The following is a 17,772-nucleotide window of genomic DNA, read 5'->3' on the forward strand; positions in this document are numbered from 1 at the left end:
TTTTCTTTGTTTTACATGTTTCTCTCGACCAACGTGAGTATCTTCAGAAATTACATGACCGATGGCCACTAATTACAAATACTGGGCTGTGTATAGTGCTGCTGTCATACACAAGATCGTTGCGGTGCTATACACAGCCCCATATTTTTAATGAATGGCCGTCCACCATGTACTTCCTGAAGATGCTCGTGTTGGTTGAGGGAAACATGTAAAATAAAGAAAATGTTACATGCTACTAGTGGCAGCCCTGCAATTTTAATTTTTTAAATTCATGTTGTTATTGTTGTTGTTGGAATTAGTGATGCTACTTCCTCTTGCCTGGGTTTGCAAAAAATGCTAGTATCTCCAGCTATCTGGGTCTAACGATAACAGATGTAGAGAACTCTCATATATCTTCTCTGACTATCTGCCATATTGGTGATCTGAGGTAGTGGTGTTTTTCCTTGATTAGTAAGCTTGTGTAATGAAAAAAAAAAAATCTCAGTTTCTGGAAGGCCCTTTAAAAGCACTATAGTCCACTCATGGCAGTAAAGAACAAGAGGCCCGGCATAAACATTTGTGAGATCTCAGGTTCCCCCTTTTTAAGGTTAGTTTCAAGCCTGTGACACAGTCCCTCAAAGAGACCCTCTGCTTTCTGTTAAACAAGTAAACCTCTGTGGATGCAGGAGCAATCCCATAACACTTTAGGTAGAACTGTGTGATTCATACAATCAAAGGCTTTGGCAAGGTCATGAAATATGCCAAAAGGACAATTTTTCTAGTTTAGCTCATTTTTGAGGTCTTCAATTACTTTCTCTGAAAAATATTCTTCACAAAAGCCAAACTGAGAGGCAGTTAACAAATTATATCCCTATACATGTGTCCATATTCTACAAACAACACCCATTCAAAAAATCTTCAAACCGAGTGGACAGAGTGAAAATGTCTCAAATCAAGAGGGTATAGCAATATGTGGACAAAGCGAAATATGTCTCAAATCAAGAGGGGACGGCAATGGGCACCCACATGGCACCATACTACGCCAACTTATTCATGGGCCATCTAGAGGAATCCTAAGTGTCAAGAACCCCAAAGTCTTCACCTGGTCAGATTCACTGATGACATCTTAGTGATCTGGATTGAGAGTGAGGACACCCTATCCACATTCCTCCAGAACCTGAACACCTTCTCCCTCATTCCCTTCACCTGGTCCTCCTCAACCCAACATGCCAACTTCGTTGATTTTGGCCTCTACCTCCGTCCATATCAAACCTACCAACCATCAGCAATACCTCCAATTCAACTTATGCCCTCGATTCCATACCACCACCCATGGCCATCACATCTGTAGTGACAAGCAGTCCCTCTCGAAATATAACATAGGTCTCACTGAGGCCTTCACGGACCAAAATTACCCTCCCAACCTTGTACAGAAATAGCAAGATTTCGACTACCTCTTATGCCCTGAAATGAGGAATGCCCTACCCACTATCCTCCCCACCCCTCCCACAATGGTATTCTGCCGCCCACTGTACCTAAACTATATACTCATCCATCACTACACAATCCTTGCTCCCAACCCCTTGCCTCATAGCTCATATCCCTCTAATAGACCTAGATGCAAGAACTGTCCCATACATCCTCCCACCACCACGTACTCCAGTCATATGATCTACAAGCTAAGCTCCAACCACTATGCTTCACTCTACATGGGCATGACAACCTACAAGCTGTCTGTTCACATGAAAACCACTGCCAAACTTTGGCCAAGAAGCAGCTAGCCCGTCGAGTTGCTAAGCACTTGGCCCAACACAATGTTCTTTATTTTAATGACTTCTCCACAAACTGTGCCATCTGGATCCTTCCAATGAACACCAGCTTTTCTAACTTGCACAGTTGAGTACTCTCCCTGCGATATATCCTACGTTCCTATAATCCTCATGGCCTCAACCTTCATTAGTTATTGCCCTTTACCCAGCTATCCCCTTGCCTGTTTCCACTCAACACCCTTCTATTCCACAAGCGCACCTACAGTCCTTGTTAATTCTCTCTCTTCCCTCTGCAACCCCCCCCCCCCCCCCCCCCCCGCCCAATCTCTATCTAATCTCCCAACTGCACCTACCCTCGCCACCTTTTCCATGTAATCACCCACAAACAGCACTTTACCCAATCGTACCCTGCCAAGCGGTACAAGAATAATGCCATGACATGACATGTTAACTCACTTATATGCAACATCAACGGGGCAGATATTTTAGCATGATAGCATTCACGCATATTTCAGGGTTTTAAATCTTAAAATTCTTTTCATTTGCCACTCCAATGAATCACTGAACACAACTCGCAAGTGGACATGCCTGCCTGCCTGCCTGCCTGCGTACACACACACACACACACACACACACACACACACACACACACACACACACACACACGAGGTGGGAAATTTCTTAATTTCACAGACTTCATACATATGATTTTCAAATTTCTTTCTTTTTCTTGTTAGTATGCATGTTCCTCATGTATGTTTGCATTTTTCAACTGTTTTGAATATTTAGTTTATTGTTGGCTGTCGAAAAGGTTATACCTGTTTTCGACTACTCCGTGAACCGCTACTTTCAAAAAAAGATGGCTCAAAGAATTTACAATAAATCTTGCTTGAAAAATTGAATAAACTGAAGCACAATATTTGATTTGTTGACTGTGTCTTTTAGCAAATCTGCTATGAGTAAGACAAAAATTTACATGTGGCATTAACGTTTCAAAGAGGGTCGAGAAGACGTTGAAGACAACGACCTCCCTGGATGCCTTGGTACATCAACTACTGATGACAATGTGGGAGAAGTAAAGAAAATGGTTCTGGAAAATCACCGAATCACCACAAGAGAGATTACTGATGATGTCAGCAAATCCCTTGGCTCAGGCCAAGCATTTTTTTATACATATATTTTGGGCATGAAATGTGAAGCAACGAATTTTTTTCCAAAATTGTTAAATTTCAACCAAAAATGAAGCCACATAGAGATTACTTAGGAATTGCTAAATGAAGTCGACAACAATCCAGAAGTTCTAATGAAGGTATAACAGACGAAGAAACATGGACACGACAGGGAAACCATGGTCTAATCATCCAAATGGAAACTGCCTGATGAGCCAAGACAAAAAAATAAATAAATGAATAAATAAAAAATAAATAAATAAATAAATTTGACAACTTTGATGACACGTGAAGGTTCTTCTTAACGTTTTCTTCGATTACCATGAGATAGTGCATAATGAGTTCCTGTCATATGGTTGTACAGTCAATAAGGAATACTACTTGGAAATTATGCACTGCTGAGTGAAGCAATTCGAAGGAAATGACCAGAGTTGTGGCAAAACCAAGCATAAAAATTGCTTCACGATAATGCTCCTGCTCACACTCAATGCATTGCCTCAGCCCCTGTATTTGTCAGACATGGGCCCCTGCAACTTCTTTCTATTCCTGAGGCTGAAGAGAACCATGAAAGGACATTGCTTTGCCACCACGGACGAGATAAAAACAGAATCACTGAGGGAGCTGAACACCATAATGAAAAGTGAGTTCCAAAGGTGCTTCCAAGATTGAAAAAAGTGCTGGCACAAGTGTAAGCAATACCTCATTCACTACACCCAGATACTATTTTAAGAAATAGTTCAAAGAATCCTCTTCCATAAAAATTGTTTTTATCATAGCTATAATTAATGCACAACTTTAAACTTGTCACAAGCTAATTCCTGCAAACACACAATGTAACAGCACACTTTGAATAACTGATTCTCTGAATAATACTTGTTGATCAAGTCGACTTAATTAACTTTATTGTATAGAATTATAACGTCAAAAATACCTGGCCAATTATCACAATTAACCCCTAACAAAGGTATCAGAAGGCACTGTTGCCTCAGAAGATCGATTTTTAGTGGAGAGACTCGGGAAGGATCTATGCTCCTTTGCATCTTATTGCTAATAACACTGATAACTGCCAACAAAGATAAAACATCAGTTGTCATCTGCACAAGAAAACCTTTATCTGATTCACTTTACAGTTTCAACTGTCATCTTCAAGAGTGAAATAGGCTCAAGTCATTGGTAAGCCAAAGTAAAAATAAGAATTGGATGGCAGTGTCCTATTTTATAGTCAATAAAACAGAGTAAGGATACTACCATCTGATTCTTATTTTGATGCTGGCTTACCAATGATTTGAACCTATTTCGCTTCTGAAGATCAACACTGATTGCTACTTACCATAAAGCTGACATCTTAAGTTGCTGGCAGACACAACTAAAAGACACTTACACACAAGATTTCGGATACAGTCTTCATCAGAAAAAAGGAACACACGCCAATACATTCACACAAGCCAGCACACCTCACTCACATATGACTGCCAACTCCACCATTTTGGGCCAGTGTCCTATTCCTGCCTGGTTTTCACTTCTGAAGATGACAGTTTAAACTGCTGAAGCCAGTAAAGTGAACCAAATAAAGGTTTCCTTGTGTGGCCGACAACTGACTATTTATCTTTGTTGAAATGTTCTGCAGCTACTGGACTACAGCTATGAACCAAATCATTGATAATTGTTTCAATAGCTACAGCTATCTGAGTCATTAGGACCGAAAACAGTTCTTTGCCGTAAGGGGTTCTTCCTCGTTCCTTACGCAAGTACTAGAAGGTAAAATGAATGTGGACAGACTGTCTCCTGGACCTTTCACTTTCATACACCTCCTACACACAAACCATCAAACACCTCTATCGGTGCTAAACCCTTTCAAGTGTAACAAATCAGATTGGTTCTCTGACCATCCTACAATTGCATGTTAAGATTAACCCTGAACCTTAAAACCCACATACATCACGCAATATCACTCGTGCTGCCACTCCTCCTCCAATGCACAAACAACATTCTTCTACCCACAAAGCATTCTGGTATTAGAAAATAAGTGCAATACTCTCCCACCATGCCTAAGCCTTCATTCGTGTTTTGTCACAAAATCTCAAAAAATTTCAGTATGTGTTATTCTTATATCTTACAGCTTTTCCGTTTCTGAATTTCGAAAACCACCCTTAACATTGAATCACTCAGGTATGAACAACTTCATATCCTGAATACTGTACATTCCCATTTCCTTTCACGCACTTGTATCAGCGAGCCAGGCACCATAGGGTGAAGTATATTCTTGATTTTTAAAACAGTCCCTCATATAAAAGATATGAACTTGTTTGTTACTTTGTCACTTTTTAAACTTTGTTTGTGACTTCTAACCAACACACGGTCTCCTACATTGAATTCTGCAGGTGACCCTACTTCCTATCTCCGTTTTCTTTTATCTTCTTAGTTAATTAATAGTTCCCTAATATTAGTTTCTACTTCCTGTTGTTGTACACTCTCACTTGGCAAATCAGCCCATTTCAGTACGGTTCACTTTCTAATATAAAATACTTTACTTCCTATAGGTGACATTTTTGTAACTGAATGTGGTTCCTCATTTCAAACTACTTCAAAATTCTTGATCATCTCAAGATATCTTGAATGTCTGTTACTGCAATAAGTTATACATAATCTGCCTAGTTCTCTCATAATTCTCTCTGCAGGATTAGCCTGAAAGTGGTATCTGGACATTAAAATATGAGTTACATTTTCCCAGGCTAGAAATTCTCTGAATTTTCTGGCAGGAAATTGTTCTCTGTAATCAGATAGTAGTTTGCTGGGCTTCCCTATATTCTGGAAATAGCAGTCCCTTAGTTTAGGCATTCCGTACAGGTTGTTGCTTCCTTCGTCGGACTTAATGTAACCAGCTTAGACCAGCATTTGATCACTATAAGAACGTATGCCATTCCTCCCCACCCTTTAGGGAGCGGACTGTAGAACTTCACAAACACACTCTTGGGTATTATTATATACAACAACATGTGCATTCCATTAGATGATAATTTCACCGTTTGACATTAAATGAAGGTTCTAAGTTTTCCCCGGCTATACATGTACTTAATTAAAGTAATATTTTTTACGCAATATATATTTTTCACTCCAAATACTTGCACAGCACATCACAGTATCCACAGCACCCAACTGTTCAACCTATTATCCTTATGGAATAAGAAGCCCTTATATTTTTCCCACTTACTGTCTTCGTGATATTATACATGTTTACGTTCCTCAACTGAGCCCTTATGAATGTATCTCCTGTTTGCTTTGTTGCTATGTTATTCACCAACCGTCTTGTCTCCTGGTAGCATTCATTACTTTGTAAGAAACAGACTGTGACTTTTCCCCCCTCTTCATTGTATTTTTACTTGCTTCAACACCTCTTTTCTAGATTCCTTCATTAGGGGCACCTGCCACTATCCTTCTATGAGGTTCATAATACTTATATATTTAACTGCTGCAAACTAGTCAGTAACTTGTCAATTATTGGTACTCTATCTCTTTCTACTTCTATTACGTTATTCACATTTCTTGAATCTAATACCTATCGTACAGATCCATCTGGTTTCTTCCTTACTACCAGAGGATTAGTTAACAGCAATAGGAACAGAATAAAGTCTGATGAAAAATGGTTCATGTGGCTTTACTTTAAGTTTACACTCATAACCTCTAATCACTCCTGGTTTCAATGGAAAAACATCTTTATGGTTTCTCAAAATTTCTATCAACATTCTTTCACTTACATTTAATTACTATATTTATTACCTGAATTACTTACTTTGTCTTGGTCAATGTTCATTTCTCTAGTTATTGTTTTATTTGCAATATCATCTAATAATGCACCTTCAGCTGTCAATCTTATTTCTAGTAAGTGAGATGCACCAGGTTTGTTTGTAAATGAATTTTTCCCTCTGAATTTCCATATGGAAACATTACTACGTTACTGTACCCTCCTTAAAGTTTAACAAGACTATTGTTTGTGTATAAGGGGCGTTCAAAAAAGAAACGAGCTGGAGGCATAACCACAGAAACCAATAACTGCATGTTAGAAGTACTGACCTTGGCTGTTGAGACACTTGTCCCACTGTGACACAAGGCTGTGAATGGCTCTCTCATAAAGTTCCTGAGGCTGCAATGTGAACCAGTTCTGCACTTACAGCTGGACTGCGTTGGTCGAGGTGAATCGTTTGCCCCTCGGAGTCTTTTTAAGAGGACCAAAAATGGCATAATCACAGGGAGAGAGTCCAGACTATATGGAGGGTGGCCGAGAACCTCCCATTTCAATTTCTGCAAGAGTGCCACAACTGTGTCGGCTGTATGAGGCTTTGCATTGTCGTGGAGCAGAATGACACCAGGGGCAAGATTGCCTGGTTGTTTTGATTTGATCGCTTGGCAAAAGGTGATCAAGGTTTGCGAGTAATGCTGGGCATTCACTGTTGTCCTGTGATGCAGGAAATGAATCAGAAGGGGGCCATCTTGATCAAAGAATAACATCAGCGTAACCTTTCCTGCACTCGTGTGGACGACAACGTCCAGCTGTACATGTGGAACTGGTTCATATCGCAGCCCCGAGAATTTTACGAGACATCCATTCACCATCTTGTGTCACAGTGGGACAAGTGTCTTAACAGCCAGGATAAATATGTCCACATATGAGTACTGGTTTCTGTAATTATGGCTCTGTCTCATTTCTTTTTGAACACCCTTTATAAATCAGTCAATGCCTAACAGGATTGGGATGTTCAAGCTCAACATGGAATACACTGGATATTCAAAAGCATAACCTTCAATCTTAAAGCTAAATTAATAAATCCTCTTTAATAGCTTTGCCATTTGTTCCTCTAATGCTGATAGCTCTTACTCCTGCAACTGGTAATCATGGAAAAATGTGTAATAAATATTAAGTTCTAAAAAAAAATCCTTTGTTGATGACAGAAATATGCTCCCTGAATCTCAGATAATGTCAACTGGTACACTGCTTAACATGTTGAATGCTGCACACCTTGTGATGCTGTTTCAGCATCAGGCAAGGCACACAGCATCAGGCATGTGTTCCTGCTGTGCTCACCAGTGACCACACCAGCAGTCAACATGTTAATGAGTTATTAATTGTATGTTCAAAATATTCGTTCATTTTTTATTGTTTTTCCTCTACACTTCTCGGAATCAAGCTACTCCCATAAGTCCTTACCTCTGATTTGAACTATATTGTTTGGTTTGCCTCTTATTTCTGGTATTCCCACAACTATGTCCAGAATTAAAGTACTCATTACTATCATTCCTTCCCCCGCCTGTTTGTTGGCTATTATTACTGTAATAGATGCCCTACATAAAACATACTACATTAACACCAAATGCAGTGCAAATCCAGCTTCTATAGATCATCTTTAATGTTCCAAAGATTTTTTTATCTTTATTGACAGGAGCAAAATACACAAAATACCACGTTAATGGAGGAGTCTAATGATCTTTCCGCAAACTGGGGAAGCTTAAGGAAGATAAGCAATTTCTGGCTTTTCTCTGCCTTTCTCACTCTTAAGCTCTTCATCAAGTTTAGTTCATTCCAGTTAAAAGTACATTTCCTCCCTGGTTATGGTTTTATACACCGGCGTAAATTACCCAGTACTTTAGAAAACAAAACTCAGAGAACAAAACACATTTTGGGAAGGTGTCTGACGTGCAGCAACATGTACACTGCATATTTTCAAATTACGAAAGTATAAATTCGAATTCCACCAAATGCCGCATGTTACTTTCCGAAGCATTGAAATCGTGACTGCGATGTGCTTTTGTAAGCCAGTCATAGCTCACGTCACGTGATCTCACCAGCCAACGACAGCACATATTCATAACATAGGACACGTTATGTAGTCAGCCAATAGTAACATCACTGTCAAGTAACGCGAACACACAAATAGGAAAACTTAATGTTTTAAATTAATATGCGTAGTGTTGCTACAAGAAAAGAAAAGCTTTCGCATATATTGTTGCCCCTTTTTGCACTTGTTACACTTTAACATGCATCACACAAATGAGCCAGTAACATGTTTAAGAAGACATAAATGTCAGATCATCTTAGCTTGAAATTATTCTAAATCAACGTACTCTAAGAGTTGATTTTTAATGAGAATCAAAAGCTCTGTGATTTAAAGAAATTCATCGTACATTCTCGCTCATAGTTCGTCTTGCATAAAAAGAAATTTACTTTGGAAGTAACGCTTTTCAAACTACCATTAGCAATATTTTTCCGCGACCTGTTAGAAATAGGTTCGTCTCAGCAGTTGCCAGAGAGCTCCAGATAAAAAGTGTCTTACATAATGTCATAAAAGAAACAATACATGAGAGGGTACTCAAAGAGCACGGGAATTTCGTGAACCATACTAAAATGCATAATTCAGCTTAAAGTGCACATTCGTATGACCAGATTCTGATGTAAATTTTCTTGGAGTACTAATACTGTATTATCTCACATTTGGTTCTTTAGTATGGCATAATGCTATATGTTCTAGAAGATATAAACACGCACCTGAAATGCAGTGAACAGTTGAAACTAGCCAATAGTGTGGAATTAAACACTCTGTTTCAAATACATTGGCAATAAATTGACTGGTTCAGTGGAAAAGATTAATAAAAGCCAAATTTCTTTAGCAAATTGACAGAAATAACTTCATTTTTCTGCAATGCAATCAATGCTCGACTGTCAGAAAGGGGAAATACAATAAAATCTGCAACTAATAACATATTTTGGCCTTCTGTAATTTATGTGAATGTATTTTAATTCACTTGATAGCTCCCGGTCACAGAAATCCGTTTTCTTTTCATTTGATGTGAGATCAATAAATGAAAAGGAAACAGCAAAATCACTAAACATAAACACAGGTCACGTGAGACTACCCACCTCCCCATTACAACTTAAGACTGCTCTGTTGATCTGCCCAGATCTACAATATTTCTGAACCGTGCAATACTAGATAGTGCAGGAACAGGAACAGGAACTGAAATAAAAGCATTGTTCCAATGTCTGTATATTCTGGAGACCATTGGATTCCAAAACAGTAAGTCAGCTGCACAACAGCCACCAGCATTTTCTAGAAACACTGTTCAGGAACTGAAAAATGACTGCAGGAATTTGACTTAGATGCTAAATACAACAGGTGAGATGACACAATGTGTTTGGCAAATGTGAACTTTTACTTGGATGGCACAAGCACAGCAAGTTCGAGGACACACAAGAAAATCTTGATAGCTGGAACAAATTCCAGGGTGAACCGAAAAAAACATTTGGCGACAGGCAGCAGCAAATCCAAAGCAAGACACTACAGGTTTGACACCATTGTTTCTGCTGCACCGTTGTGAGGCCAATGTGATAATGGATACAATATTCCCATTTCAACCAGTTGATACTCAGAATGAATACACGAAATATCTCATCACCAGGACTGAAGAAGCAAGATAGCTGGCTCACATATGATGAGGACACCCACATGAAGACCTAGAGTGATGTAACAGCAACACCAGCCTGTGACATACAGTCCAGGAAGACTCAGTGTGGATTTTTATGCCTGTTTGGAAAGTAGGAATATTGAAAAACTACTAAAATGCTACTTTTGGCCATATTGTATCCTTTGTTTGCTCGTTGGACATCACAAATGAACTTGAGGATTATGGTCCTTCACCAAAAAGGCAAAAGCACAGAGACTGTGTCCATTTCTTCTGTACGAAGCCCTATTACAGTCTTGAGGCACAGATCAACGATGGGAGCTTCTCATTCATGAGTGGTTTTGCTCAATGGTAGTGGAATTTTGACATGAGGGGCAACATTCAATGTTCATCATAGCAAAAAGGATGTGATAACATGATCAGTATGTGATGGTTTGTCAGTGCTACCATACAGAGGATCAGTGACAAGACTTAAGATCCAGGAAGCTGTAGCCAGCTCCAATGAGACTTTCTGAAACAGTTGGTCATAGAATGTGTATATTATGCAACAAATTTAATAATTCCATTTCAATTTTATAATTTTCCAATAATGGTTTATGTTCATTGACATAAAAAAGATTTTCCATTCTCTACTGCACCTTTTTAGGGGCTGACTTTTTTTTAATTATCCAAAGTAGCCTATGTTTCTCCTCAGATTTCAAGCCATCTCTCTATTAAATTTTACCAAAATCAGTTCAGAGGTTTAATCTTGAAAACATAACAGACCCAGTTACTTTCACACTTATTATATTACATTATGGAAGTGTGGATTAAAAAAAATGTGTGTTAAATCTTATGGGACTTAGAAGTATGGATTAAAGATGTAGGGTATTATATAAGCATTGTACTCATTACCTTGAATAGTATTATGTAGGACATATCAAGACAGCATCGCTTCTTGAAAAAAAGTAATGTAAATCAACTTTTTGATATGTAACTACAATGGAACCGCCATACGTGCTCAATGGAACCGTCATACGTGCTCATACAATTGTAATTACTATTATCTCTGTATCGTAGTACATACGAAAAAGATTTCTTTGTTTCATGCTCTTGTCTCCTTCTTTGTCTGGGTGGCTCTGATGTCCTATCTAATGATCACATATAGATCACGGTCTGTACGTAAGTATTTCAATCATGAGTAGTGCCATGATAATTTTTTTTAAATATATGTGGAAATAGCTCAGTAGTATGTGTGTTTGTTAGTAGCAAAAGTACCTTCTCTGACCCATAATTATCATTTGCATAATAATTAAATGTTGCCCTGGCCATTTTGTGTAAGTCCATTGTTGCAGCGATGCCATTGGTGTTAAAAATGGTAAAACTATTTCAATAATCATTTAATTGCAAAAATTATTAAAGAAAATAATCTAAATATATGCAGAACGGCGTCTTGTAATATTTTTTATTTCTTTTTGTAGGCCAGAGGTACAGTTTTATTAAAAACAATTATTTCAATCATATATGCTGTCATTGCACATAGGCAGCTATACTGGAGCATCAAGCCTCACAAAGAAAAATAAATAATTAATTGAGTATAACATTTAATTTGCTTATTGCATAACATTAAAGAAAGTTTTTTTTTTTTTAATCCATCGTGAGTAAGACAGATGTCTTCATGTTGGAATACGTATGGTGTTTCTGGCGATAGCACCCTGAGAAAATTTAGCCGTGGCCTTTAACGAACATAAAAGAGATTTTTTAACAGAACATTTCATTCTAAATTTAACAGAATATTTTATTTCATTCGCTTTTTCAAAAAGTTACACTCTATCAACCAATAAAAGCATTTTCATAAATGTGATCAAGTTGAAAAGTTTAACAGTAAGTACAACAGCTTTATCAAAGCATAAATATTCTTTCCTTATTCATGTCATATTCTAGAAATCAATAAATATTGTACTACACACTTTTTTAAATAAGTCCTTCCACACCTAATTTCATCAAAATCTGTTCAGCAGTTTTGTCGTGCAAAGGTGACAGACAGAGTAATTTTTGCATTTATAAAATTAGTATAGATTTAGTATTTATCATTTCTGGAAGGTTCTTGATCTTTCTTACGGTTGTAACGTTTGTATGTACTGGAATATTTCATGTTAAGTTGGTGTTGGCACATGACAGCAAAGTATTTAGTGCCCGTACCAAAATGTTATGAGACTAGTGTGGTTAAAGCATGTAAAAATGATTAGAACTACAAGGAAAAACATAAATAATGCCCTAAGTAACACACACACACACACACACACACACACACACACACACAGAGGAGCGTGCACATGTGCATTCAGTGCTAAGTGTTTACTCCACTGACAACACTGATTTCTGATTTGGACTTGATTGCAGTTACAACATGGAAATATTTTGCATACCCGCAGAAGACAATCATCTCACAAATGAAGCAGCACCTGACCTGTAATACATTCCAGCTGTCAACTGCATGTTAAAGCTGTGATCTTAGTGTTGACATCAAAAAGCTGACAATTTGACAGTCATGGAATATCTTTGTACCTTACTTTCCGACTCACATTTGTATTTGGTTTAATATGTTGTGCGACAGTTATCTTACCTGATTAAGAACATTTACCATTATAGCTTCTTTAAAACAATTTAAAAGATATTCTCAGTTTATAGAGATATTTTCGGGAGTATAAATCAATAGATTATGGAGGACCAAGTTACAACTGTGTTTTTAAGAATGAAAATTCTAATGTTAAGAGATGGAATTAAACTCCAGGAAGGGCTGTTAAAAATAAAAGGTACAAAACGATGCTGTGGGTATGATTTGAAGTCTTTATCTGAAAGTGATCACCACACACCTGAGCACAACTATCCCACTTATTTCATAATCTGAAGTATTCCCTGTTCCCAGAATTCCAGTGGCTGTGACAGGAGCCAGTCCTCCATCTTTGAGATGTTTTCTTAGTGGGCCAAACACATGCAAGTCACAGGGTGACATGTCCGGACTGTAGGGCAGATGCTCAAGCTGCTCCCACCTGAACTTGGCCATTAAATTTGTGTGACCTCAGAGACATGTGGACACACATTATCATGAAGCAGAATCATTTACTCTATGAGCATCCCAGACTGTTTGCTCTGGATGGACTTGCATAAGCTATGGAGTGTCTCACAGCACAAGTCATCGATAATGGTTTTTCTGTGCTTGAGGAATATGTTGAATATCGAACCTCGGATGTCAGAAAAGACCATGAGCATCACCTTGCCTGCCAAGGGCACAGGTTTTCACTTTTTAGGGTGAGATGACAATACTACACACGTATCTCTAGATGTCTCACTATGTTATCCATAGAATAATTTCAACAGAACTCCCCTATCCAAGAAGTACAAATAGTTTACAGTCATTAAACATTAATTCTCTAGGTCAGGGGTTCCCAGATTTTTCCTCTGACGGAACACTGTGAGAATCTTGGTACTTCGATAAAACACCTTCATTCTTTTGAAGGTTAATAAAATTTTTAAAAATGAGGAAAACTTGTTTTATTCAGTGATTATTACAATTCTGAATCATAATTAATAACATAGTAACCATAATAAAATTTAAAAAGTATTTAGCATCATGAAAATGTTGAAACAAAGAGTGTCATGTTATTAACAGTTTTTCATGGAGCAGTTATTCACTTCCTACTTAAGACAACTTGGGAAACCCTGCTCTGTATGAAGCTTTCAGTTATATGTTTTCTTGTACAAATTCCTACCGCATCGATTGAGTGTAATTGGCGTATTCTTTAGACATTCATAATATTGCCCTCTCACAACTTAATACTAGGGTAAATAAAAGTCATAACAATATATAATTATTCACTTGATTAGCAGAATAAAAATCTAAAGCCTCATGAACTTAACTGCTACACCATATAACCAATTGTGTGCACACAGACATACACACACATGCATGAATTTGTTATATAAAGTTACCTTCTGGAGTTTCCAATTGCCACGAGAGCAGAATTCTTGGAATACAGAGTAACATCAACAGCATCATATTGAGAAAAGAGAAGATAAACCTGAAACAAGGCACAAGAATCATACAGCTGCTACCACATGATTACTGGCTGCAATGACAACAAATACAACAGATTCACCCCCCCCCCCCCCCCATGTTTAAATAAACAGAATTAGTTTATTATCTTCACTGCCAACTTTAGTTTCAATATTACAATCATCTTCACAACACAGACCAAATGAAATGTTTCAGTGCTTTCTGCATTAAGGGCTTTAGGTTTTATTCATTCCAAAAGTTAACTTTTGACTTCGCACAATTTTAAACACGGTGAGACTACACAGACTATTTCTAGACTAAAACCATGCTAACTCATTTATACTACTGTATAATGAACAGTGAAGTTATTAGGCATTGTTTCAAAAAAAGAAGTTTCAACTCAGACGATGAAGGCGTGACTGATATCATTCCATGCAGCCACGTAACATCTGATTTAATGTCGATGACATCATGGAGGCCACAAGTGCATTAGAGGAAGGATGGTTAGCAATGTATTTCATGTTTTAGAGTCTTATGAGACCAAGTGATAGGTGTGAATGAGGTGATTATATCAGCTCCAATAAATTGCACATACCCTAAAGAATAATCACTCCATGAAACACAATGTTGAGTATACTGTACAACATATAGAATATTGTTCTTTTCATTTATAATTATGCAGCTGTTCTACAAAGAAGTAATGGATGCATCACTTAACATGACTTGATTAAGCAATTTCACCAAATTACAATTGACTCTTATCTTAAACAAAATCTAGTATTTTATTTCAGCAAGACTTGGTGAGAGAGCAGCTTTTGAAAGTTACAGGAAACTATGAGACAGAACATAATGACTAAACATAAACAGTCCACAAATGTAATGGCACTCAGAAGTGACAAACAGTGCATGTGGCTTCTTGTTCCCCAAGTTCACTGAATTACCTGTTCTGTAAATAAAGTTATTTGTTTAAACTGCATACTTCATTAAATTGTGCTTCAAAATATTCACCCAAACTCTGACATCTGATAAATGTAGGGTTCCATGATTACCATAGGGAAGCCACACCTGAGATCTGGAAAAACAGTAACAATGCTTGCAGCTGATGGCATCAACAAAAAGGATGAGTAGCGAAAAGCAGTAAAATATTTAAATGAGATGGATAATGAAATAGCAGCGAACAATGAATGGTAGCTGTGCTTCCAATACATCAAGACTGAACTCATCTGATATTTGTAAGATTATATTTAGTAGCAAGAAGGAATTGTACACAACAAACATTTGAGAACAAATAGTAACAGGGAAGTATCCAACTTGAATCAGACTGCATAATGAATATCAATCAGCATTGACCATCACAGTGGAGCTGATGGAAATGGTAGACAGACAGAGCAAACAAGAGATTCTACAAAACGCAAATATTGTGAAATGTGGACACATAAAGGAACAGAGAACATACAGGTAGAAGGAGGTAACAAGTACCAGAAGACGGCTAAATATGTATGCATCACAAAACCAAATATGTATGCATCACAAAACCGTATTTCGAGAAAAAGAAACAAATATTCCAGTCGATGACCAGAAAGTACACCACACAAATATTTGTTCACATGTAGACAAAATTTCAGACTTGCTTTAGATGTTCAGGATCATAAAACTAATGAGTAATAGTTGAGATCAGTCAACTCCTAAACACATCTGGGTGCAACAATTTGTGAGGAACTGAATGGAATCTTTGATCACACAGAATCAATTATTGGTAATGCAGGTGGCAAATATTGCTTCATTGGTAGCATACTGGGAAAATCCAGTCAGTCTGTTCAGGAGATTACTACTAAAATACTGCACCCAGTAGTTCTGACAGAGGATATTAAACATACAAAAAGAAGGGCAGCACAAATGATCATAACTTCATTTGACCCATGGGAGAGAATATCAGAAATGTTGAAAAACCTAAAATGGCACATGCTTGGAGTTAAAGATACAAACTACCTCACAAAAGGCAAATTACAAAGTTTTAAGAGCCAAAGTTAAATGAGAAATCTAAGAATATGCTACAACTCCCAACAATCATTCCCGTAGTGACTAAAAACATAATAATATACTAATTACAGAACACAAATGGAATGTGATGAAATTTTAATGTGTAGTGCAATAGGAAGTATCCTCCGCCATGCATCTAACAGTGGTTTGCAGAGTATTAATGTTGATCAGATGCCTCCCCAAGCCTGTGGAGCATAATGAGGAGGATATCTATCTCAAGGAACAAGGAGATTCATGGGATTTCAAAAATGCAGAAAGTTGCAACATCCACTGTAAATTTTAAGAGGTTGTGGTAGTGTTGGTCAAAGATCTAACAATGGATCAATTTCAAGATGTACAACAAGAATATGAGGGAATACAAGAGAGCAATAAAAGGAGGAGGAAAAGGGAAAAAATAAGAACAAGAAGATAGGTACCGTGGGACAGAAAGAAGCAATAGTAGAGGCACAATCCATATCACTTCAGGCGGTGTGGGGGGGGGGGGGGGGGGGGGTGGGGGGGGGGGGGGTGTTACCTTCACAGTCTCGGATATTATTGAATTTAGCATATGTTAAAGTTTTAAAGTTCAGGTGTAAGTAAGAAACACGTATTTTTTTGTGTTCTCCATAAAAATCCCTGCCCCAAGATACAAGCCTCCAAAGAAGACACAGCGAACACCATTTTGAAGATGCGAATTTCAGAATTTTTTTTAAAATGCTGTATCTCTGTAACGTTCTAGATATTTTGTTAAGAGTTTTTTTCTTTTTTTTTCTTTTTTTTTTTTATTTGAAAGATAATTGCTTTATGATTACAATGGTATCCTCCACTTGGGCATATCTTTCAAAGTTCTTTTACTGTCAAATTTTGAATTTTTTTTTTAATATTTTACAGAATTTTTTTTTTAAATGCCAATTCAGAAAAGTTAGATTTTTTCTGTTGATTAGTGGCATGTAGTACTATATTGTATGTAAAGGAGAGCTTCACTTTTAAGTTGAACAGGTTTTATTTTAAAAAATCTTTTTTTTAACTTTAAAGGGTAATGTATGTGTTCACTGAAGTTGTTTCTTACTAATTTCTTAGTTACAATGTTTATTTCTATTGTCTTTGTTGCAGTTATTTCTTATCACTTCCTTTGTTGCAGACATTTCTTACATTTTGTGTAGTTTCTTCTCAGTTTATTTGTCGTGGTTGTTCATTGCATGTTTCTGTATTGCAGTTGTTCAGGGCTAATTTGTTTACTGAAGACGCTTCTAAGAAATCTGAGACCATCCAGTGAGTTCTGTGTTTTCATAAGAATTTTTCCAGTTGACACAGTTGCAGTGCAGTGTGTTTTGTGAAAAGGACTGTT

The 17,772-nt window shown here is 37.4% G+C and overlaps 1 protein-coding gene across 2 annotated transcripts in view; it reads right to left on the bottom strand.

Moving 5' to 3' along the window:
• Nucleotides 1–17,772, bottom strand: part of LOC126412640 (pre-piRNA 3'-exonuclease trimmer-like) — a 228,370-nt gene that overhangs the window by 58,743 nt on the left and 151,855 nt on the right. The window contains exons 10-11 of one of the 2 annotated variants that reach the window (XM_050082335.1): nucleotides 14,342–14,430; nucleotides 11,901–12,084 (exon numbers count right to left, since the gene is read on the bottom strand). In XM_050082335.1, the coding sequence (XP_049938292.1) occupies nucleotides 11,916–12,084; nucleotides 14,342–14,430 (258 nt within the window). In that variant the 3' untranslated portion in view covers nucleotides 11,901–11,915. Of the gene's footprint in view, nucleotides 1–11,900; nucleotides 12,085–14,341; nucleotides 14,431–17,772 lie in introns of those variants that run through there. The other variant, XM_050082325.1, reaches the window with a different exon arrangement.

Source organism: Schistocerca serialis, chromosome 1 (genome assembly GCF_023864345.2).
Source record: "Schistocerca serialis cubense isolate TAMUIC-IGC-003099 chromosome 1, iqSchSeri2.2, whole genome shotgun sequence".
Taxonomy (NCBI): domain Eukaryota; kingdom Metazoa; phylum Arthropoda; class Insecta; order Orthoptera; family Acrididae; genus Schistocerca; species Schistocerca serialis.